Source organism: Myiozetetes cayanensis, unplaced genomic scaffold (assembly GCF_022539395.1).
Source record: "Myiozetetes cayanensis isolate MyiCay16 unplaced genomic scaffold, myiCay2020 scf7, whole genome shotgun sequence".
In the NCBI taxonomy this organism is placed as follows: domain Eukaryota; kingdom Metazoa; phylum Chordata; class Aves; order Passeriformes; family Tyrannidae; genus Myiozetetes; species Myiozetetes cayanensis.
Window position 1 is genome coordinate 36768685 of NW_026087964.1, and position 24840 is coordinate 36793524.

The following is a 24840-nucleotide window of genomic DNA, read 5'->3' on the forward strand; positions in this document are numbered from 1 at the left end:
TTTTAATAAAAGGAGGGTCCAGATGTTTGAAAATGCAAAACCTCCACACTTTAAATACATCAGCACAAGAAGTATCTGTTAAGACCTATGTAAGTAACACTTTACATTTTTTGTTTCTTTTTTTTTTTCCATTACACGTGGTGGTAGCTGTACTATTTCATACAAGAAGACAATTTTGCGCTTAGAAAGTTTTCTGTGTTGGACTTCTTTATGATTTAGTTTGGTGGGTTTACTCTTTCAGTTCTGTGGTATGGGATTCCTCTATCACTCCTAGATTTGGCTGCAACTTGTTATAAAGGAGTAACAGACGAAAAGATATAGACAGACAAATATAGGTGGCAGCAAACCACAGAAGCAGCCACTACTGTTCTAATGAGCATCACGTAACACAGATGTTCATTCCATAAATAATTCACTCTGAAGATACCACTACCTTCAGCGACACTGTACATTTCAGAGGTCTAAAGAGACATCACAGATTCTGTTCAGAGCACATTTTCTGCTAGATGTATTTTTTTCTGTCCAGTATAGGAGCCCCTGGTGGTCTAGGGGGTAAAGGCGCCGCGCTATCACCGCGGAGACCCGGGTTCGATTCCCGGTCAGGGCCACTCCCGGGCAGGTGGAGCTCGTTAGCCCTTAAAGGCAACCCACCTACGTCCTAAGGACCTCGCTGCCACCGTCCAAGCTCGCTTGGCCCCGGCAGATGAACCTTAGGATTAAAGGGTGGGCTCAGTTCCGCGCACACTGTGTCTCACCTAAAAAATCCAATGCGCAGGCTGGAAGGTGGAAAGACCTTCCCCGGATCTTCGCTCGCGAAGACTGGCCATTATATTATTATTATAGGAAATCGAGATTTTACTTTGGCATCAATATTCTATGCCTGGGGATACTGAATCTGCCGCATTTTGCTGGCACGAATTCCTAATGCTATTTTTTTCTTGCACAAACCTTAATGTAGGTAATTTCAAAGAACTGGAAGCAGAATCCTGGGTAGCAGACCAAGCTAAACTCCACTTCTTCCTAAGTTCAAATCTCTCTACTGAATCTACATATTGCAAAAATTAACCACAAAGCAATGAAATAAGGCAAAAGCATCCTATCAAGGTTTACATAGCAGCTATAAATCCTACTTTACATCACAGTGCACACAAACTTCATTTCATACCATATGGGCTCGAAGAGGGTATAGAAAAATAAGGGTTTTTCCCTTAAAAACTGTAAGGCTATGGTACTGTACGGTACTTTCATCAACCTATGTCTCATATATAAGGTGTTGCATTAAGACAAAGTGTGTTTCTTCCAAGATCTTCCAAGTACTCATCTTCATTCAGAAACACTTGAGCGTTTTTGAGAGAGGCATATTTAAACTATATTGGAAGAGAAGTAAAGAACACAGTTTCAAAAACCGAATATAATACATGCTAAGATTTTCATCTGGAAATCATTGCAGAAATAAAAATGCTGCTGTGCTTCTATAATGCATATATGCCCTTCATTTTGAGGAACAGGAGGCCAGGATTTTCTGAGGTTAAAATACAATACAGAAGATAATCCCTTTCCACCGAGTCAAAATATTTCAGAAGTTATTGTGGACTTTAGGGTGAGTTAAGAGCTAAGCTGCCATAAGAGGTCAATTAATAAAGGCAATTATAGAGAAGAATAAGAGACTAGTATAAGCCACCCTAGGCAGACAGTAGGATGAAATATGAAATAATATCCCATGTAAGCCTCTGAAAGGAACGAGTTCAGTTCTGCTGCAAGGCTTGTAACTGAACAAGGGCAGTCTCACAATATCACAGTTGCTGGAAAACAGCACTTTGAAATTCAGTCACTTGCCCAGAAGGCTATTCCATGATTCAGAGTGATGTTTTGGAGGGCAGCAAAGAAATAGTTTGAAGGAATTGGACGTCTGCTAAAGAAAAGGGTGAATGAGGAGGAAGCTTCACTACGGGACCTAAGGAGAGGGAGAACAACAGGGAGAAAGTGTAAACCTGGCAGCCTGAGCTCAAACGATGCCCTCTTCTGAGGTATCAGATGCTGAGCCACACCGCCCTCAAACAAGCAGTGCCTCAGCACTGTGTTCCTGGAGATGGGACACAGACCAGTTCACTCCAAGAGCCATGCTCAGACTCAGAGACAGGCAGCACTGGGCCACCAAGTTAACGTTTCCATGGCCTTGCTGTAAGCTAACAACCAGCTTTCATCATCATTCACCCTGTGAATGTGCATCCACACAGAGCATCCTGCTGTTTTCACATCATCTCAAATTGTAAAGGGTTATCATGCTGGCAATAAGGACACAAAGGGGAGGAGGGGGAAGTCTTCATTGATTTCTCATGCCACAAGACCAACTGGCACTGGCCTAAGAACAAGCAGAGAGGGAACACTTCTGGGGATTTGTTCATATTTGTTTTCATAATTTAACTTTCTAACTCGAACTTTCAACTACTACATTTTTTCCTGTCTTTTTTTACATGATTATTTTCCTATTTCATGTCTTTACCTTCTTATCATAAACCATCTCCTCACTACTAAGTTTGCACAGTTTATTACTTCATCTCTTATGAGAGACACTGAATAGTAGTTTTCATCCATAATCTCACCACTGCTTAACCTTAATCCTTGCACTTTGCTTTCTACCCATCCACCCTGGAAAATATTCCATATGGCACAGCAATAACATCTATCCACTGGAGACAGTTGGACACCCAAGACAGCAGCAGCTATGTGTCCTGGGTTACTGTCAAACTGATATATTTGCATTTATACTCTTTATAAGAGTATATATATATATATAAGAGTATATACTCTTTATAAAAGTACTGTTCTGCTTGATAAGCAGAACAGTAAAATTAGTGTTTGGCCTCACAGAGAACCACAATGTTGGGATTGTTTTATTCAAGCACTAGGAACTGATGGAACATCATATGCATTGGGATAGGGATGGAACATGCATTGTCCTACTTTTTGTGTCAAAAGGTGAACTTATTCTTGCTGCTGCCTCTACAGACTTAGTGCTTTAAAACCTAGTGCTCCCTCTGAGCCATTTTTTAACCCTCCCTCTCTTACATTTTTCCATTATATTCATCATCACAGTATTCTTACCTCTGGAAAATATCTTGTAACCAATTTCTACTTCCACTTAAGTAGCAGTGCAGTGCACAACTGTTCCTACAAAAGCCAGTTCATTTTTTTCCACTGCTATGTTGACCTTAATATTCAAGAACAATGCATTCATCTTTGTTGTACAAAAAATAAACTTGAATTGAGTAAAAAGTATCCTTAACAGTGATGTTTTAGTCCATCATAAAATAAATTTCAATTACAGATCATTCTCAAAAGTCAAATTAATATAAAAATCATATATACTTAATTTCACTTTTACTAGAATTATGAAGAGTTTTGCCCAGTTCTTTCTCTTTTGATCATTCTAAAAATGGTAACACTTAATAACTAACTAAAAACACTTAATTCATTGTTTGCATTCCACTTATCAGTGAAATATAATTTCAGAGTCTATCTACAAACACTGCTTATGACTCCTGGTTCCTGAGGAAATCTCACAGAGACACAGGTCTGAAACCATAATCACGACATTATGACAACTTTATGAGTTGACATGTCAAATGCAGTTCAGCACTTACATGGGAAAAACAAAAAGGTCAGGAATTTCCCTCCAGAGTTATGATTTAAAAAAATAACATAATAACAATGTAAAGAAGGAAGGAACAGAGAAAAAACTTCAAAATTATAATTAAGTTTTATATAAGTTTCTAAAGTTTTCCTTGACGAAAGAAAACATGTAATAAATCATAATAGTTATCTTCAATTTTACTACTTTAATAAATCATATTTATTTTAATTATTAGGGAAATGTTAAAAAATCCATTTTAAGAAGTTTAATAAGACAGTTACATCAAAAACAATGAGAATGTTGAACATCATCTTTCTGACATCAGCTAGAGACGTTATTTCACACAAAAATATCAAGGAAAACCTAGTAACAATGTCATCATCACTAAAAAAGGAAGACATTTCAACAAAGAAGATTTCTTTCCTTGCCTATTTGCACAGTATACCGGGATACTACAATACCTCCAGTCCCACTGGCAATGAATGTCTCCCACTGTTGAAGATCATCTCTTTTGGAGGGTGTCAACTTTCAGATTATTAGGAAATATAATAAATTACTATCTGACCTTGACAAAAATTCTGTGACATCTCCTTAATGAATGGGTTGTTTATCCCAGTCTCCTCTTCAGATTTCTATTTCAACAACCACACTGCACTTTTAAATGGAGGTGTGAAAGCAGCATGGGCAAGTTTAACCTACCTAAGTGGGTGGCAACAGTGATGAAGAGGCAGGTTTAAGCACAGGCTAGCAGTGCAAATAAACACTGAAAAATCCCCTCAGGAAAAGCTCTACTAAAGGAGAGGAAAACCTCTGGTAACATATTTTTATCAACACCATTGGATTCAGTGACTTGACTAAACAAAGTAAAATAATATTCTTTAGTACAACTGCACTTTTAGTTATCTAGCAGACACCCTACAAAGGGCTGGGTTTGTGCATCTCTCTTCTGAATAAATCTGTCCTCCACACATATAATTACCCCTATATCAATAATTTAAAAGAATGAAATTGTCCTTGAATGTCTTCTTAACTCTTGAGCAATTTTAGAGACTGTTTGAGCCTTGGTAAATAGGCTTGCCATGATTCCTCAGAGTAAACATAACTCACAATGGACAAATCTTTTTAACTAGCATCAAAACACTTCTTTCTCTTTTAATATAGCCAACAGAAAATCCTTCCTAGAACAGCAGCCACTCAGTAAACATTTTCTGCTACCACACTATAATTGTTCACATAGCAACACACTAACACTCTCAGGAGAATTCTGTTTCTTTTTATCTAAAGACTTTTCACAGACTTTTAACATTAGCTAGATTCTTTTATGTCTTTTCTCTATTTGCAGAGAACTAAATAAAACAGTTATTCAAGATGCACCATATCCCTCTAACCTATCTGCTCTTACCCCCTCAATACATGAGAAAGTTTTAGAAAGTTACCTTTGGTATTTTTGTTCCCATTCTCTAAGACCACTTCCTTTTTAAAGTTATTTATGTTTTTCCCCTTTGAAATTACTGAATTGCAGACAAAGCAAGCTCTTGACTTTGAACATAGTTTAGGCTTAGTAGATCTTTAAGGCTTTTGAGCCCAATGTGAACATTGGAAACACTGTTTGATGGGGTATCTTTCATTTGGCCACCTACCAATGGTATTCTGGTTTGCCTTGATCCTCTGGTGAGACAGGTCCACTGTGTCCACAGTGTTACAGATACTGGCCTCACTCATGCAAGTCAAGCAAACAAGCTGACCTGAGAAACCTTCCCCAAGTGCACTTTGAATTTTACAGAGTTGATAAAAAGTTCAAAAGACCTTTTTTTATTATACATAATAATGCTTGAAATTTTGAAAGATGGGTCAACATATGCCAGGAAGTCACCTGAAAAAAACCTTAGTAAACAACTGGAGAATTTTGACACACCACGTATGAATGGCAAACTGACACCTGAATTCCAGCTATACCTTCCTGCTTCAAACTGATTCATAATTGGGTAATTTTATTAATTTTCATTAACACTTACTTAATCAGACTATATTAGGGGAAAAAAAAGTCTTTGTTCAAGGTGAAACTTTGCCACTGGAGGCAAAGGCTCTCTGCCAGGAAAGGCTACTCCACAGTATCTTGACTGAATCAGGAAATCAAGGAATGCAACTATAAGGCAGAAGACTTGTGATATTTGACATTTCAGAAGTCCAAAACATTTTCTTTTTTTTTTTATTGACAAGACTGTCATGTTTTTTAGATGGATATTTTTCCCCTTTTCTGGTAATTTTTCAGGGAGAAATATTCAAAGGAATAAAAAAAATTACATTTTTGTTTTCCAAAGCTAGAAAAATAACAAGCAGTTTGGAAAGAGTTTCCAAACTCTTTTTGTTGTTTGGTTTTGATGTTTGGTCTTCAGTTGTCGGGGGTTTTTTAATCTCCCCAAGAGCTTAGCAAAAAAACCTGGTTTTTGAAGTCGCCTGAAATTTTAATTGCTACTAGGAATAGCCAAACTATTAATAGGAAATATTAAAAGGAAATAAATAAAATAGGAAATAAAATCAATCAGAATATTGATTTTACCCACACTGAAGATCATGAAAGCTTTGCTAACTAACATCAGGAAAGGCAAAATATCTTAACTGTGTAAATGATTAGAAAGAAGGGAAGAGCACGGGCTTCTCATACTGTATCTGTTGTTAAACATTTCCGGTCTGCGCTGTTCACAATACAGAACAACTTACAACACAAGACCAGGTAAAATTGTGTGTTAATTTGTATCTGTATATTATCATTAGATGTTCTGAGATTCATTTCTTATTGAATGGAAGAATTAACAAAATCTCAAATCCATTGGTACTTCTTTTCACATTTTCATACCATTGCTTTATGAAAAGGTAAATGCAGCACAAATATGGAGGGCTGGAAAGTTTATCACCTATCTACTTTTTAATGTGGATTCCTATCTAAGGTAAGGACTAAAGTAAGTGTTTCCAGTCTTTTAAATTTACTGTCTCTCATTGAGTATTCAAGGAGCTTTAAAGATCAGCTCAGCAATTACCCCACAAATAAGTACACCTTTGCTTCCACATTGCAAGATTTGATTTTTCCTTTCTTTGGGGACCTTTTGGAAGATTTCTGATATAAAATGTACATATATATATACACATGAATATGTAGACACAATCACATAATTTTAATTTATGGTAAGTTGTATTATTATTAATGGCTTATGAAGACACATAGTCAACTTTTGTGACTCACTTTCATAGTGCTTAATAGTTTAAGCAATATGTTAAACTCCGGATCCCTTGATGTCACTGGCAAAGCTTCAATTGATTTCATTGTGTGAGAACTGAAACCCATATAGCTTTTCACGCTATTTAATTTTGACTGCTTTCCTGGAAGATGTATTAATCGCTGTAATCCAGTTAATGGGAAAGCTGGAAGAAATAACTCTTGACATACATTTCTTGAAATGCACTTAGTGCATGTCTGATAAACTGTTTCAAAAATTAAAAAAGGGCTACCCAATTTGCCAACTAAACACAAAGAGAAATTATGCTGCATTAATTTCAATGTATTTTTAAACAACAAAGAGTAACACAACGGTAACCAAAGGGAAAGTAACAGAAAATCAGGGTGACTGAATTGAAATGAACCTATCCATCACCTAAAGCAATCACAGGGAAGAGTTTGATCCACACTTCTGTTGACTCTGCACATGAAAATCTCAATAACTAAATCAGCATTTTTCTGTAGAAGTATTAATGGTGAAATTATCACAATATTTTATTTGTGCTTCTTCCACTCCTAGATACTAGGTCAGACCCTATACGTTTACTGTCTCTTATAATCCCATGATCTTTTGCTCAGAGGTTTCTATTTAGACACAAACTACAATGACAGACCCCAGTTTATTAGAGATTGCAGCAATCATCTCACCATCAGCTGAACTACTTACGTCATTGTGTATTCCTTTTATGTATCTAAATATAAATGTGATCTCTGTTCAAAGCTTTGAAAGGCACATTTAATGACAGAGCTAAAAATGGCAGAGGAGGATCCCTGTCTGTGGTTTCTCCCTGGCAATTTTAATGTACATTTCCTCTCACAGCCACAGCTGCTTCAATTTTCCTGAGATTCTGCTGGAGAATCTCCTACAGAAAGGGTTTCTGCTCTAAACCACAATGTTATAAACAAATTGCTGACTAATGTGCCATGGTCTTGTACATTACAGCTACAGCTTCCTTCTAGACACACCCCATAATGCAGCCTTAAGGCTGGAGAAAACTGGAAGTCTACAGAATTTGTAGCAAAGACACATTTTCTTCAGTCTTCTCTGTTTCTCTCCTCTATTTCAGCTTTGCTGTATTTTGAGAGGCTGCTTTTAAAAAAAAAAAAGTATAAAGGATAGGAGTAGTAGCTAAAAGAAAGGAGGAAGAAAAAGAGAAAGAGAAAAATGTTTTAAATTAATTCTTGCATCCAAAAATACATGCTAATCACAGATTTCCAGGGTGCAATGAGTCTAAATTATAACTGTAAGCTGATAAAGGTTTCAACCTACAGTTTTTGTACCACCAGTAGGGTAAGGTCTATCTAACTCAATGTCCATATGTTTAATTTTAATGGAAATAATGTGAGAAGTGCTCCCAGATGACAAGCGCAGGCAATAAGTACATTATAAGTTGTGCAACTCTGGATGATGACTTGTCCTTTGCAAAATGCAGCTCTCATCCTAACTCAGACTAGTAGCATAATGCTCAATGTCCTGCCCCACACTGATCTATTTTATGCTGGGGAAAAGAATTTCAAGCAATTTAAAGTTGATACCAAATGATTAAGGAACTCACTGAGACACCATATTCTGTGCTAGCAAGAGCAGATGAGCAGAAGAAAATGCCATTAAGTCATTAGAGAGGACATTAAGGAACCCTTTTTCTGGTTTAGATCATCCTAATCTTTCCAGTTCCTAGGAAAGAGAAAATGAAAACCATATTGGACCAAACTAACCAGTATCTCCAGCTTCCGTGGCGTTTGGTCGACAGAGATACCAAAGAATTCCCTCTCACAGGTTGTGGCAAGCTGTACAAGCCGTACTGCTCCAGCGTTCCAGAGGGTGAACTGTGGTTCAGGCAGAGCAAATACTCCCTGCAACTTTAAGGAGGAAGTCAGAGGTACAGATGGTCACTAAATCTTTGTCAAGTCTTCAAAGCAATAACTGAACACTCCAGTGCAACCTCATGTTGTGATTTCACTAGGATTACAGGAGTAGCTCTGGAATGCCATCCAAAGGTGCAATTTACTTGGAACAAATCTTAGGAAGCGTAAATCTAAAACCAGCTCTGTTTATATTTCAACAAAGCATTTTTTTGAGCTTTTTATTGATTCTTTGTACAGGTCACATTTCACCTTCTGATGATTCAGCTGTTTCTAACTACAAGTTTCTGAAATTGTCCCCATCATATGCAATCATATTTGAGTAATCCACTGAATAAAGAAAATGTATTTTTAAAATACATCTATTGTACCTACTGGAGCTACTGTGGCGGTATTTTGAGAAAAAGGTGTCATTAGGCATTTATGGCTGGTTGTTTCAAAAGCACATTTTCATATCATTAGTTTTCAGGACTACCAGATCACAAAACTTATGATACATTCATCTGTGTTCATTCCACTTCACATTAAATAGCAAATTTAAAGAATTGTGCTGGACGCTCTGGACAAGAAAGCCTAGTTGCAGCTCTTTCAATTTCAGCCAGTCAAGACACCAGAGTTTGTACCTCAGTATAATGTTATGTAGCACAACCAGTATTTCAAATGCTATTGTTGCTCCATCCCAACATCTTTCCTCACACTGAAATAATCTGTTAATAGTTTAATCAGCTGCAGTAGGCTCATTTAAGTGCTATGGAAATGCAGCAAAAATGGAAGTAGCATTCCATCCTTGGACGTGAATAGAATGGAGAAAAAAGAAGTTCATTCCCAGACTACAAATATTGGTATGTCAAATGTCGGTATCTGGGGAACTGAAACAAACCAAATAATGCAAAAGAATGAAGATGCATCTGGCCAAAATCTGCAACTTTATCAGAAATTAAGTTTTTAAGCACAAATAATAAAACAGAAACCCAACAGTTATGGCTATGCCTACATTGCTGAGGGCACCCAGGGGACACCCGCACACCAAGCAGTGTAGGTGGCTCACACCCTGGCTCCTCAGGGTTAGTCCCTCCTGATCATCCCCCACAGCTGGAGTAGGCTACTATGGGCCACACAGTGTGTCTTTAAGAAGTAATTACTTGTGGGTTTATCTGATTCAAAGGGCCTGCAATAATGCGAGGGTAGGGTCACAGCCCCTCAGGTTGATTTTAATACTTTCACACACTGTGAAAGTGTGTGGCATACCATGGATGTGCTGTGAGAGTAGGTAGATGTATGCCAGATATGATGAGGTAACACTGGAAGGCAGCCCAGGGGTAACAAGCAGCAAGAAGCCCTGCAGTAGTACTGTCTGTGTCACTGTGAGTTGGGTCTTTGGGTGAATTATGCCCAAAACCGCACCCAAGCTTTGTTTCAGAGAGAACTGAATGACAGTGTTTCAAAAAATAACCACACCAGAACAAACAGACTGACCAGCTCCAGGGACTGAACTGACTTGCAAACAAGGGTATTGGGAGTGGGCTGGGAAGACAAGTTATTTGGCTTTCTTCATGTGCCCTATATTCATTCTGACAGAGTTAAAACAGAACTAAGCTGTAAAAACATCAAGTATCAAATATAATCATTCTAAAGCTATTTGAAGGGGCTAGGACATCCACAGCTATGTATTTCTTGGGTCTTGCACTTGAAGCAAAATTATATGAAGAATTTATTTTGGCACCAAAGTTGGAGCTCCAGAATAAAAGCTTAAAACAAAGATTTGTGGAACAGACCACAAGTCCTTATTTCATTTTATTATCACACTGCACAGAACATATTAATATCCAATGAATATCTGAGGACAAGTGTTACACACCTGCAGAACACCATTATAAATGCTTTTCATCAGTAATTTCAGGACATTGGTAAGCTGAGAATGTAAAAATGCTTCCATTCCTATCCTTTCATAGTATTTAGTATCAAGATCTAACTGCAAATTTGATCTAGTGTTTTCTCTCCAGCCACTTTCCCTGTGATGCTCAGCCCACAGAAAGACCTCTACACTGGAACTCATAAGTTCAGACAGGAACATTTTATGGCTATTATTTGGTCACTCTTTAACCAGCCATCTCTTGTGGGGAAAGAGCCTTGAGAACAATTAAGTATCATGATAATATTTATCAAAGAACAAAGTAGTGAAAATTTATAAGCCTCTGAGGAATGTCAGTACTGTCATATAAGCTTCTTAACTCCTACTCCAGAGTGGTATTAAGGAAAGCAGATGAAGACTCACAGCTATAAATAGATCAAAGATAAGGTTTATCTTAGTCTCTACAAACTGCCTTTCTTCTCAAATACTTTGCTAAAAAATACATTTTCAAAGGCATATAAAGAAAACTAAAGGAAAATATTCCTTCTTGAAATCATGGACTCTGAAGTAAGCTAAATGGACTCTGTTTAGTTAGACTCTATTTTGTTCATTTATCTCTAAAACATACTTTTCCTTAATACACAACATGATGCACAATATGATCTCGAGCTTATTCAAGGTGGTGGAGCTGTAGCTGCCAAGCAGCTTCACAGTGCAAAGTGAAAAGGCTTATTTTTGCAAAAAGGTGGCTGCCTTCACATACGCACCTGAAGAAACATGGAAAAGTATGTATTTGTCCAGTGAAAGTTTTAAATGTGTGCTGAGTATAAAACAAACTTCTGAAATTCCTTGTACTCCTTCCCAAAGCCCCAATTCATCTCTGTATATGCTGTGACTTTTCAGAATTATTTTTATGCACAAGACAGCTTTTCAAAGTCCTCCTAACTCTTGTAACTTATCTTGCAAACATAAATCAATCCATGTTGGCCAAATCTTTCCATAACAGAACTGCACCTTTAAATACCACTAATGCCAGATGGTCTCCACATATAAAGCAGCATGAGACAACATATTAATGCTACTCAAACAAGCAACTTGTGCTAGCAGCAGACCAATGAAATCAGTCTCAGGCTGCTAATCCTCTCTGTCTCCATGGCAACATCTATTTCAGACAATTCTTCAATTTTCAAGTCAGATGAGCTTCTTGGCCCCTAAACTTCTCTATTCAGGGGTCTTCTGTTGGTAGGCACTTTTTCACTTTGTATTGGCTACTGTTATAATACAGATTTTATTTTTATCAGCTTCTTCATGGAATATCAAGGAACAGATGCTCCTCTGTTTCTGTCTATTTATAGACTTTTCCACTAAAAATTTGCACTACAGTATTTTTTCTGAAAGTCTGTACTACTTATTTCAACTATGGACTTGTTCCCCTAACTGCAAGACATTGAAACTTCACAAATATTGATATCTCTGACTCTACCTATCAGCACTGAAGAAAAGGAATTGGTACCTTCTTCATACTTACATGCTATCAAGGCAGATTTTTAAACAAAACAAAAAACTGTGTATCTGCAGCAGGTAAACAGAGAGAAAAACTCTTGACAACTCCTCACCATATGTCCATTATTCATAGCTAAGTCAGCACAAACACTGGGGCTATTTGCTACTAGGAAAAAACTGACAGGAAGCAGGTAGGAACTAATATGGCAAACGTTGGGGTCATACTTTCTAGGTACCGAAAAAACCTACTAGATCATCAGACTGCTACACTACTAAGAATGTCTTGGCCAAGAAAACAGCTCAATAAACCTTTGCCAGTCCTATGTCCCCCATGATCAAATAATTCTTGTCATTCAGTTTTAAGGCAGATCATACCTAAGCGTAAGTACTCAGAATGGCATCCAATGGCTGTTCTCACTGTGGGCAAGCTCTGCAGCCAGAGTAGTATCTTTCTTTGGTCATAAATCAGGCAGCTCATGCTCCATGGCCATAAACAGCTCCATACAAAGAATGGCTATCTCAGCTTGCTCCACGGACTTCATTTGTGAGTAAACAAGGATGTCAGATTTTGCTCATAATTCAATATGAACAACTACCAGGAAGCAGCTACTTGCTTATCCAGTTATAAATGTCTCGCTTTGGAAAATGAATTAATTAAAAACAAATGTTTACTTGCTTTGAACTGTCAACCACAGGTTTATGATTCAAGATTCTCTCTTACCTGGCCATTGTAGCTACACAGACACATCTCTAACATATGCCTTTGTATTGGCCCAGTCACCTGCTGCTGTGACAGGAAGATGCAGTCGATGTCAATTCAGCTGGCACAACACTGGCACACTGCAGGAAACCTCCCTTCAAAGGGAAGGGCACTATGGACCAAGATCTCACTTTTAGTCCAGTGTCCTTGTCTCCAGCAGTGCCCCTGAAAGGAGCAAGAGAGGTGACAACTTCAGTGCCAGGGAGCAGCTATGGCATCATGGCACATAGAGGCATTTCTTCATAGTATGGTAGAACTTTTGTTCCAAAATCCCAGCATGTCAAGCTGGTACTTGCTCAGTTTCAGCACTGTTGTTCTGCAGAGCTCCTAACCCAGTCCCAATACAGCACCAGCTTTCACCCTTATCCTGAGATGATGCAAGCCAACCTATGGCAATTAAAAGAGCTCCATTTCCTGTCACACAGCAAATCAAACCCACCTACTCTGATACCGTTTTATCCTTATCATTTTGCTGATAATTGAGGTCTTCATTTAGCTTCAGCATACCAGAAAATAACCTTCATATATAACATCCCATTCCCATTGAATTCACTGAACTCTGGCTATTGATGTGAAACTTACTCCAAAATGAGATACGTGAAGTTTACACCCTTTACTCTTTACTCTGCTCATTGTAACTCTGCAATCATTTCAACTACCTTACCCAGAAGCCTGAAAGTACACACTGCAGTTTTCACTTTTGCTTGATTCCACAAAATTTTAAGAGAAATCAGTTACAAATCTTCTTTACAGTTTAATTCCCAATTCAGTGCAAGAAAAACGAAACAAAACAAAAAAAACCAAGACTCTGTGGTAATACATGCATTAGACATTTTTTTAAAAAAAAAAGAAAATGTAGACCCAAAAAGGATGTGGCATGATGGTTTGGGTTTGGTGGGGTTTTTTTTAGGAGGAACATGAATTAAAATAGGTATGAGGACTTCACAATATAAATTAACCTGCTGAGGAAAGATCAGACAGGGTTAATAAATGGTATGTTTTGCTAAGCAAGCACAATAAACCACAACAAGGTACATTAGATGATGGTACATGAAGGCTGGGATTCATCAGGTCTTAACTATAAGGTCTTGCACAGGTTCCTAAGCCAGAAGCCTGCCCAATGTTACCTCCTCTGGCAGTCAGTAGGGAAAAGAGATGTTTTCAGAGGTCACTGTAGCCCAACCTGATAACCAGTAAAAGGGAGACTATAGCATGAATACGCATGCCCAGTATGTAGGCTTCTAAATCACATAACACCTTTGAAAACAAAAATTAGGAAGAATGAACACAGAACTAATTCTAAACTAGTTTTAATACTAAATTATTGGCTGAGCCTAGTAACAACTCCACTGTTATAACCAAAAATTTGTGTTTATTCTTGTTATTAAATAAGAATACCTGTTGTGCTTTTCACCCTCAATGTAATATAAAGGCTTGAGATACTGATTACTAAATTACAGAACAAAATATATTTTCTCCTGAAACAAATTAAAAATTATTTTAATAATGAGGTCACTTTTGAGAAATTACAGAACTGCAACTTACTGGCTTTTAAAAAACGTCTCACAAGATCTTGGGAAATACCATGCTCTACAAAATTCTCTGGAGTTTACATTTATGTCTCCATAATAAAACATCGTTTTAAGCCAAGTAAACGACAAAACAGGCTCCCCTTCTGTTTTCTTTGAGAACTGCTAAGGCATTCTGCAGGTGTGGGAGGTGATGATGACTCTTCTCTTTAAAAGAAATAAAAGTAATCAACTCTTTCAAAAGGAGTGGGATTGTAAAAAGCAGCCTGAATATTCTGAATATTCTGCATATTCAGACTCATTTTAAGCCTAAAAAATAAAACAGCCTTCTGCAGAGTCATGTTTATTCTTAATGCTTACAGACCTTTTTACCACAGCTTGTTGTCCTTTGTGTTATTCCAGCAAATAAAAGATAAACTTCTGACATGTATAGCTGGGATCCACAGTGTTTTCACAGGTAGCACATAGCCTCTCAACCCTTTTTTAAGTGACGTAACAGAAAGGGAAGTCTTTAAATACCTTAGCCCATAAAGCAATTTAGAGTGAGTGTCTCTAGAAATCACTGCAGACTGCCTAGCACAGCTGCCTAACCACACTTACTGTGAATTTCCATTGACTTCAGTGGGAACGTGAATAGCATTAACAACTAGCTGCCAGTGTGATCTATAAACGTGTCTACCTCTCTTTGATTTTCACTAGAGTTCTGTGAGCATATTTTTCTCTTGGTATTCTACACCTCTATTTTTAGCTGAACATGAAAACTGACAGAGGACAAAATCAGAACTATTAAGGAAGCAATATTTTTTTCTTAAATAAATGATAAGGAAGAAAAATCTATTTTCAAAAAACTGCATGTTACAAAGTACATTTAAAAACAAAAAAGGAAGATATTCAATAAATCATGCTTTTTAAAAACCCACTCGGCATGCACAGAAAGCCATCTTCCTGCCAGCAAATCTCACAGCCCTCCCAAAACCTGTGCAACCTACACAGTCTGCAAGGGACACTGAACACCCCACTCTGAATGCTGGCAGCATTAAAATCGTCCTGCCAGAGACGACCTCGGGGCATATCCTGGCTGAGTGACTTCAGGGGGATACCCCAAGCGGCACTAAAGCCCATAAGGGATTTTGCTGGAAAGGTAATTACAGCTTCTCAGTCTTCTGTAGAATGCACAAGGTACAGCCAGCCCCAGATCTGCATTCCCAGCAGGCAAGTCAGTAGCGTATCCCTGGTGGTGTTTGATGAGAAAGCCAGAACATCCTCACAAGCTCTGAAAGAAAATCTGTTCCCTGATGCACAAATGCAGAAGGCTACATGAGCAATAGGTTTAAGCATGTTTTACTCTGCATTTTAATTTATCCATTCCTATAGAGACACCGACAGCTGCCCTACTCCCACTCGTGGTTTGGTGCTGCAGGTGCTCTTATTACCAGGCTGCCCAGACAGCAGCTCACCTTTAAAGAGGATTGCCTCCTAAGCCAGCTAAACTACAGCTGACAGAAAATGGTCAGCACAGCATCTCCTGTACTCCTGATACAAAGTGTTCTGCTTATATCCACTCATTTACAGCCTCTACCTTTATGGAGTGCAGCTGGGTGAGTATGAACTCGGTGCACATGCATTTACCAGCAACCAGCCCTCTACCCTTCAGCATTTCCCTTCAGAAAGGGAATGCTAAATGAGAGGCCCTTGACAAAAGCCTGTGTTTGCTTAAAACTCAAGCATGCAAAAATTAGGGTTGCTCTTCTAATACCTAGATTTAATAAAGCTCTTCCCATATGCAATTTGTATTAATGCTCTGCAAATACAGGAGATATGAATAGGGCCAACCAAAGAGCTCACAAGATTTTTACGTGTTGATTCAGTGAGTAAGGAAAACCACCTTTAGAAAATCAAGTGCAATTAACTCTAGGTAATAAAATTAGAATGGCTGTATCTAATGGCTGTATCATCATAAGCAAGAGATGAGCTCTGTACTTTCTGACTTCACCACTGATACAATGCCCTGCCATCAATCCCAGAACTACACTTACCCATTTGAAGCAGGACAGCCCATAAGACGTACAGGTAATATCCAGTGGTCTCCCCACTCCAAGACTACCATGCTACAGTAGTACACCTGACTCTTGCCCCACCATGGGCTGAAATCATGGCAGCCTGCTACATGTTTTCTCCTTCTTCCTGCTGTTTCTTCTTTGTTGAAAAAGAGCAACACTTGCTCATGGTTCTCTGAAATGGCTGCAGTGGTTTAAATTATAATAATTTAAAAAATATTTTAAGATGGGTTTTGTGCAACAGTGACATAAAGACATTATGAGAAATTATTTTTCTCCCTTTAATTTGCCAGCTTTACTTATCACAATTTCCTACCACTGAAAACACTAGTTCACATGGCTGGTGCCACAGCTGAATAAGGGATCACTTCATTGACAGAATTAAAAACAGGCATGGTTTCCGTATTAGCAGACAGATCTTGGATTTCTCCACTCATCAGTATAGAGCCATGATTTTCCCTTCTGTTTTAGTCACCTTTTAATTATGTTTTTGCAGGAGGAAACGGTTCTAGCACTGCAGGTCTGGGGTGTGAAAAGTCGAGAGCCTCACATCTGGTGATTTCTGGGGGGGCGAGTACAGGAGCTATAATTTGGGAAGCCAAGCAGCTTATTTAGGCTCAGTGCCAGCACTGACCCACCCAACTCATTTCCTCATCCTGCCAAGTGGGGTCTTTGATAAAGTGATGGGTCCAAGGATTAATGTAGCTGAGTTGCACCTCATAAAATCAACTGAAGTCTCACCCACAAGGGCCTGAAAATGCTCCAAGTCACAAATGCACTGCTCAACTCACGCTCAGTGTGCTCCTGCCTCACAGGTTCACAATGTTTTGTTGTTTGAAACTGCAAAATCCAAGGTACGCAATTTTCTAAAAGATCAGTTGTCTCACTCAACTACACATAAACCTTTTCCTTCTACCTGAAGTATTATTAACGATAGTTGTGTGGAAAAGAATGAACAATAGAATCATTAACACTAAAAAAGCATTAAATATTTTGTTTCAAAAAATGTCATTATTCTGTTATTATCAGGATTTCTGTTTCCTGTTCTCTAGCATGAACACTTTGATGAAAATGTCACAAATTTGCAGGATACTTTTTGTCACAAAATCTATATGTTCATCCATCTTCTCTCCCTCCAATTTATGCAAAAGTAATTTTCAGACCCTGTATCTGTTACACATGTAACCAACCAATTAATAACCCTTGCTTTGAGAATTTCTTCACAAAACCAAACACTGAAAAATAAACACTATTAAAATACTAGTAGTTTATATTTTTTAAAAAGTAGGAGGTCATAGAAATATTTACCTGCAATTTTTTACGTAAATAAAAAACACAAAACAAACCCAAAAATCCAACCTAGGAATCTTGAAAATGTCAAAATATTTCATTTTCACATTGAAAGTGAAGTGGTAATGCAGAGGACTGATCTTCCACCTCCAAAATCAATAGTACAAATGAGTCAGAAGTGGCAGCATGCCTAGACAAGTGGCTGAACATTAACAGTGGACAAACTCCTTCTGGCATTCATCAGTTCTAACTATATCTCATTGCTATTAAAGAATACAAACTTACACTCAGTATGAGCCTAATTATGGTAACAAACAAAAAGCCTTTAGAGATCAGCATCTATTGTGTGTTTCTACAACAGAACATCAGACATCCCAAGCAAGAGTAGTCCATATCCTCCTGTACCTGAACTAGTTTGTCCCAGAAAAAAATTCTGTGTTTTACCATCAATTGTCCTCTGCTGTCCCTTGGTGCACCATCAAGTTTCAACGACCTCTTTCTCCTCATTTTATCTTACCTTGCTGTCCATCACCTTCTGTCAACTTGGCCAACTTCTGGCAAGCACAGGGACAAAACTGTATTTTCTCATGCAATCAAGGCTACTCCTAAACATTTTGATTGTTTCCAGTCTAGGTTTATGCAACACCTTCTATATGTAACCATGACACAAACTCATTCAATTCTTCCTCTGCCTCACTGACTCAAAGTGAGGTTATCTGCATGGAACACCTCAGTATAAAACTTTAATAAAAGTTCAAATATCTTCATTTCTGGGTTGTGGTTTTCCTTGTTCAAGGGCTTTTTTTCCATTGCAGGCTCTAATCTCACATACAGGTGCAGCATCAGCCTAAAGAAACTGCTGCCCCAAAAAAAGCCAATCAAACAAATGAACAAAAACAAACAAACAAACCAAAAACAAAAACCAACCACACAAAGAACCAAAACAAAATGACACAAACTTTAAAAACCAATGACAAAATAACAATCAAACAAAATCAAACAACAAACCAAAACACAAAATGCACAAAATTGCAGAACAGTAGCCCAAACTCTGGTTGGTATGAACCACAATTGAAGCAGAGGTGTTTAAGTTTGCAGAAAATGCAGCACATTCTCTAAGTATTTAACGTAGCATCAGAAACTTCAGGCAGTCTCATGCTTCTGGTATTTATCATGTCCCCAGGAAGAGCTCAGTAAGGGCTGAAGGCTCAGCTTGCATCTTCCAAGTGACTAATTAGCATTTCCAAGATTTGTGAAGACACTTTGATTATGCAAGAAACCAGATTGGCTCATATAGAGTCATTCTGACTTCCAGTGTAGGATCAGGACTTAAAAAAAAATCCTCATAATGTATATTTACTACATGAAAAAAGGAGGCCTTTACAATTTGTTCCAGTTTCTTCATTTGCTGAGGGTTGTTTCCAGTTGCTTTGGAGGTCCAAAGCACATTTCTAAAATTTTCCTATTTCTCTCATGCTTTTTTTTTTCAAATGTTGCACATATATTACACATTAATTTTCAAAAATAGCTGATATTCTAAAATTAAAGTTGATTTATGTGCTTGCATACTATCAAATACATTCTGACAATGCTGCATGGCCATGTGTGATTACACAATGGTTGCATGTATGTGCAGTATTTGATTTACTCAGTACAAAAACTCTTTAGTCAGTACAAAGAGTCTTTACTGATGCTCTGCTGACACTTTCCTGATCTATTTTGTCATCAACTTGCTCTCTAAGTGAACACAAACGTTTTTGTTTCGCAGTTGTTCACTAGATGATTCAGGTATTATCCCTGTGTACTCACCAGGCTTCTAGAAGCACGAGGTCTCTACAGACTATAAATCTATGAACCACAGCATATATTTTGTTCATACTTCCTTGTATTTTAAAAATAAACCAAATGACACTCAGGATATCTTGCAAGAACAGATTATGTTCAGACATTACAACTTTTTGGCCTGTCAGGGAAAAAGAAAAAACAAGTATATGTGTGTATATATGTGTGTCTGTGAATTTGTCTATCGTTTATTAATAACAACAGATGATGATAAACTAGATTCTGATCCTACAAGCTTTATCTCACCAAATATCCTTGCTCCATATGTTGCCCTGGGAATTAAGCAGGATGCTCAGAGTAAGCAAGGTTCACCCCTCAGGTATGAGCAGAATCGGTCTCATATTTCCTGCCAAAGCTGGTACAAGGCTCCACTTCTTTTACTGCATAACTCAAGAAAGCTCACATACAAAAATAAACAGTGTTGCCTTTTACTACGCAGTAGAAGAAAGGGCACGTTATTAAGAAGAAAACACCTCTAATGCAACCATTGGCACAATACGTAGGTGCTTAGGCTCTATAACAAAGAAGCAGGAGTGTTATCAACCTTTAGAATTCTTTCAAAGGAGCGCAACATAACTATGCATGCAGTCTGGCTTGCTGCCCTACCTGAAAAGACCCCGAGTTTCTCCCATGTGCCACTGCAGAGAGCAGTAGGTCTGCACTTTTTGAGAAACTCTCAGAACCTGACAGAATGACACTGAGGATTGAAATAAAACAATGAATTTGCTTTGGTTCAAACCCTGGTTAATCCCCTCCAAAACCTAGCATTTTCAGCATCCACCACTAAAGATTGCCAGGACTCATCACATTCCCTGACACGTGATTTGGACGCTGCAACATGTGGCAGTTTTGTCTACAGACCTCCCTTAGTGAGCCAGCGAGCATGTTCCAGGAAAGGAATACTGTTGGATTCCCTTTTGCTTAGGCTCAATGACAAACCCTTTCTCACGTCACTGACACCAAGAGGAGAAGCGTGTCTCCAGGAAGAGCCATAGACCCATCTCAGACTGGACAGCATGCTCTTTTTGTCCCTCTTTTGGGACAAAATTTATTTGACACAGCAGTCAAATAAATGAGCTGTAGTGACTATCCCCTGATAGTAATCCAAAGCCACAGAAATAAATGGGTTATCATTCTATCATGCAAATTACACAGCGGCAATAGAATAATTCTTTGCTTCAGGATTCTCACTCCTCATATCAAGGTGGCAGCCCGCCACAAAGAAATTTTTCAAATTTCACTGCAATTCCTACATTTTTCAAGACAATGCTTTGCTACCCTGCCTTCCTCTTCCATCTTCGTTATGTTCACTATCCTATAACCTTCAAGTTCTATCTGTAGCCCTAACACAGGCGGTAAAAACATTAAGTCCCTTGAGGATGCAAAGCAAGGTTATATTCAGATCATAAAGGAGAATATTAAACACAAATTGTATTGGCCAAATCCCCGGAGACTCACAGAAGCCACATCTCCACCTAGAAGTCACAGACTTCCAGATCTGTGCTCTAATCCACTGAGGGAAATAAATGACTGCAGGAGGCTTATGGCTGGGCCAAAGGTACTGAGCGGCTTTCACGATTAAGCCTTTTCACGTAGAGACATTAGTGATACTAGCGATTCTAAAACTGGAAACAACGCAATACGCACGCTCGTAGGTGTAAAACAAGTGCACGGCATCAATCACATTCCCCTTAATAAAAAATGTCCCAAACCCTAAGTACACCCAGCCACACACCGCGAGATATCCCGCAGCGTGCCGCGGTGGGTGACACGGCCGCGGGGACACGCTGCCCGTGTCACGCCGCTCACACGCACAGGCTCCTGCCTCACGGCTTTCCCCGGCGGTGCGGGGCGTGCGGGGAAGGGGCGGCCAGCACCTCCCCGGCCAGCCTGCTCCCAGCGCCGTCACTCCGGCTGCTACCGCATCTCCTGACATTTCAAGGGGAATTCAGCGTGTTTCCCTCTGCAACGGGGCGCTAAATCCAAGGGCAGCGGCACAAAGCCGCTTCGCGCCGGCGGCAGGCGATCGCTGACGGCCGGTGTGCCTCTGCCGCAGCGAGCATTTCAGGGGCAGCGCCCGTCCCCGCGGCAGCGCCGCCCCGCCGCTACCTGCCGCCAGGTGCGGGCACGGCCGGGGCCGCCCCCCTTACCGGGCTCGTGCTCGCCGGGGCGGTCGGAGATCTCGATGACCAGGAGCTCCCGGCCCTCGGCGCTGCGCCCCACCGTGTAGATCCTGCTGATGGCGGGGCACTGCAGCCACACGGCCACCAGCGCCTCCCGCAGCTCGGCGTAGCGGTGGTACTCGAAGGAGATGCCCTCCTCGGCGCTCAGCCGACGACGACGACTGGCGGCCCCCGCCGCGGGCTCCGCCGTCGCCGCCGCCCGGCAGGCAGCGAGCACCGCGCACAGCGCCAGCAGCACCCGCAGCACCCGCACCGCCATCCCGCCCGCCTGCGGCCGCGCAACTACCGCCAGCCCCGGCGGCAGGGAAAGACGAAAGGAGCGGGAGGGAGCCTGGGGGCAGCGGGGCGGGGCGGGGCCGGCCGCTCCTCCCTCTCCGCGCTCCGCAGCGGGAGGTGCGAGCGCGCCCGCGGAGGGGCGGGGGACGGGGCCGCAAGATGCTGGCGAAAGCCGCTACAGCTGTTTTCATCAACTAGATGCGAAAAAAAAAAGCCCTGGGAGAATCCGGGTGCACGTTTTCCGCACCGCTTCGTCATTTCATGCGGTCCCAGCGGGTTAACCCGCTGCCACAAACCTAAAGTAACAGAGTGCTCCATGAATGATACAGACAGTGCCACTGCAGGGTAACAGGAGTGAATTAGATTGACCTATAGTATAGATCTATAGTATAACTGTAAACAATCATCTGTAAGATTGCTTTACTCATCATCTGTAAGGCGTCTTTGCAGCATCACAGAACGGACAGGATAAAGCAGGACTAACTTTCCAATACTGACAACACCTAAAGGCTGCATCCCAGTATGTTTAGTGGGAATGTTCCTATGAGGAACCATCCACCACATATTGATAAATAACAGTTTCTTCTAGACCACAGATACTACAGGATTTCTGAATCCATAATTTTTCAACCCGTTTTTATAGGCATAGGTGTTTAGACTACGTTAAAACCATCTGTAAAGGACAAGTGATAAAAGCAAAAGGCTAAATGCTAAAGATCAACTTCCATATCAGGTTGTTTGGGTTGGGTTTTTTGGTTTGGGGCTTTTCTTGGTTTTGTTTTGCTTGTTTGTTTCGGGTTTTTCTGGTTTTGATTTCTTGGGGGGGGGTTGTTTTTGTTTTTTTAAAGGACACAGACTTGCTGGAAAACTTTGAGAGGTTCAGAATTTTGAAAAGTACACATCCCATTAATCATTCTACAAACAGACTCTTGTCCTCAATAATTTAATGCATATTTTATTCTGATCTTCTAATCTACTAGCCTCTACTACCCGTTGTATCACTAATTAATACTGAATCGATTTTCAGGAAGATTCTTTAATAATCCTTTGTGATCCTACGGATATTTTCCTAAATTTGCAGTGTCTACTTGCACCTAAGAAGATAATGGAAATAATCCCTTCTAGGAGAACCTCTTCACTGATGATTGGTGATATACCTGCTGGGAAACTGATCCAGTATATGAAACTCAGACCTGAAAATACAACTATTACACAGAAATACTTGATACAACCTATTCTTATCTTCCAGGGCTGTGACTGTCAATCCTGGATTATTTGACATGTTTCTTCATAACAAGAACCAAAGTTCATCCCATCCAGTCCTCACTATCTTCCAAAGCCAACTGGGTTCAGAAGCTTCTCTACCCAGTTTAATTCCACAGTTACAAAAGCCCCTTCAGAGCACTTCTTGGAACCTTCTACTCTCCATTCTTAGTACTAGAAAAACGTTAGGAGTTGCCTGTCAGATCATGTCACATTAGCTCAGGGGTTATGACAAAGCAAACTTGCTCCAAATATTTTGCAAGACTTGGATGTATACAGACTCCCCAGTATGGTGTTTTCTCCTACTGAGATCACTGTTCAGCTATAGATCACAAAAGTGCTATCTTTCTGACTTCTTCCTAACAGCATTAATAATATCATGAATTTGTTTATGAATTTACACAGTTTTAGAATTATGTGCAATGTGTTCAGCCCTATCAGTGCTCCAAACTGAACTGTTAATAAGGGCAGCTGACCAAATATTCAAAAGGTTCACATTCTTTATCAGTTTTGTTGGCTACATTCACCACAGGTTAAATATTCCTTGTTTTCTTCATCACTTTTCCTTGCATTCAATACACAAAGTAAACAAATCTCCTGATGCTGGGATTTTAAACTCACAATATCATTTTCTGGGATAACTTTCTGATCCAAAAACCCCCTTTGTGCATTGTAGCAACTCTCATTGGCTTCCCTTCAAATTTATTTACCCAAAATACATCACTAAAAGATACAAGTAGGCTCAGAAATAATTTATTTAATCTATTCAAGCAGTGCATTATTATTCCACTACACAACATTAGTCTCATGACTAGATCTGAATGGATTTACATTAATTTACATACTTACTAAGTCCCCACCCTTGAAAAAATTAACAGAATGCATACTTATAAAAACATATGCACATGCACATCTGGTGTAAAACAGGGTGGTTTACCATCAAATATTTGAGTTCACACATACTAATTTCTTTTTAATAAGGGATTAAGAACCAATGTTTAGATTCTCAGAGAGTTTAGGAGCATTCACAGAACTGAGTAGGAGGAATAAATTTATGACTTCCTTTATATCTAATCCTTCCTCTTATTTTCCGCAGTTCAGGGAAGATGACTATCATCAAAGGCAAAGGCCAAATTTCCTTGTACTATGGAAAAAGTTTTGGCATTTGCCTTAGTCTCAGAGCAATACTCTAACCCCAAGGGCATTCCCAGCCTACATGCATAACCAGGTACCTGAAAATGGCCTTGTAAACTGGTAATACTAATGAGGGCAGTGAGCAGTGTGCAAGTGTAGATTTCAAATCTCAATCTGATTTACTTCTCTCTTGTGTCTGTGTAAATTGCCAAATAGTAAGTTATATTTCATCAACAGACACACACTAAATAACTTGGTAATGGCAAAAATTTTCATTGACATTTCCAAAAGTAGTTATTTACAGACAAATCTACATATACACACAAACATACAAAAAATATTCATATATATTTACAGATTACTCCATCCTATTGGCCAAA

At 39.4% G+C, this 24840-nt stretch overlaps 1 protein-coding gene across 1 annotated transcript in view; it reads right to left on the minus strand.

Moving 5' to 3' along the window:
* CPE (carboxypeptidase E) overlaps positions 1–22061 on the minus strand; it is a 58011-nt gene extending 35950 nt beyond the window's left edge. The window contains 1 exon segment of the mRNA XM_050338302.1: positions 21755–22061. Coding sequence (XP_050194259.1) covers positions 21755–22046 — 292 coding nt within the window. The 5' untranslated portion in view covers positions 22047–22061.
* Between the last annotated feature and the right edge of the window lie 2779 nt (positions 22062–24840).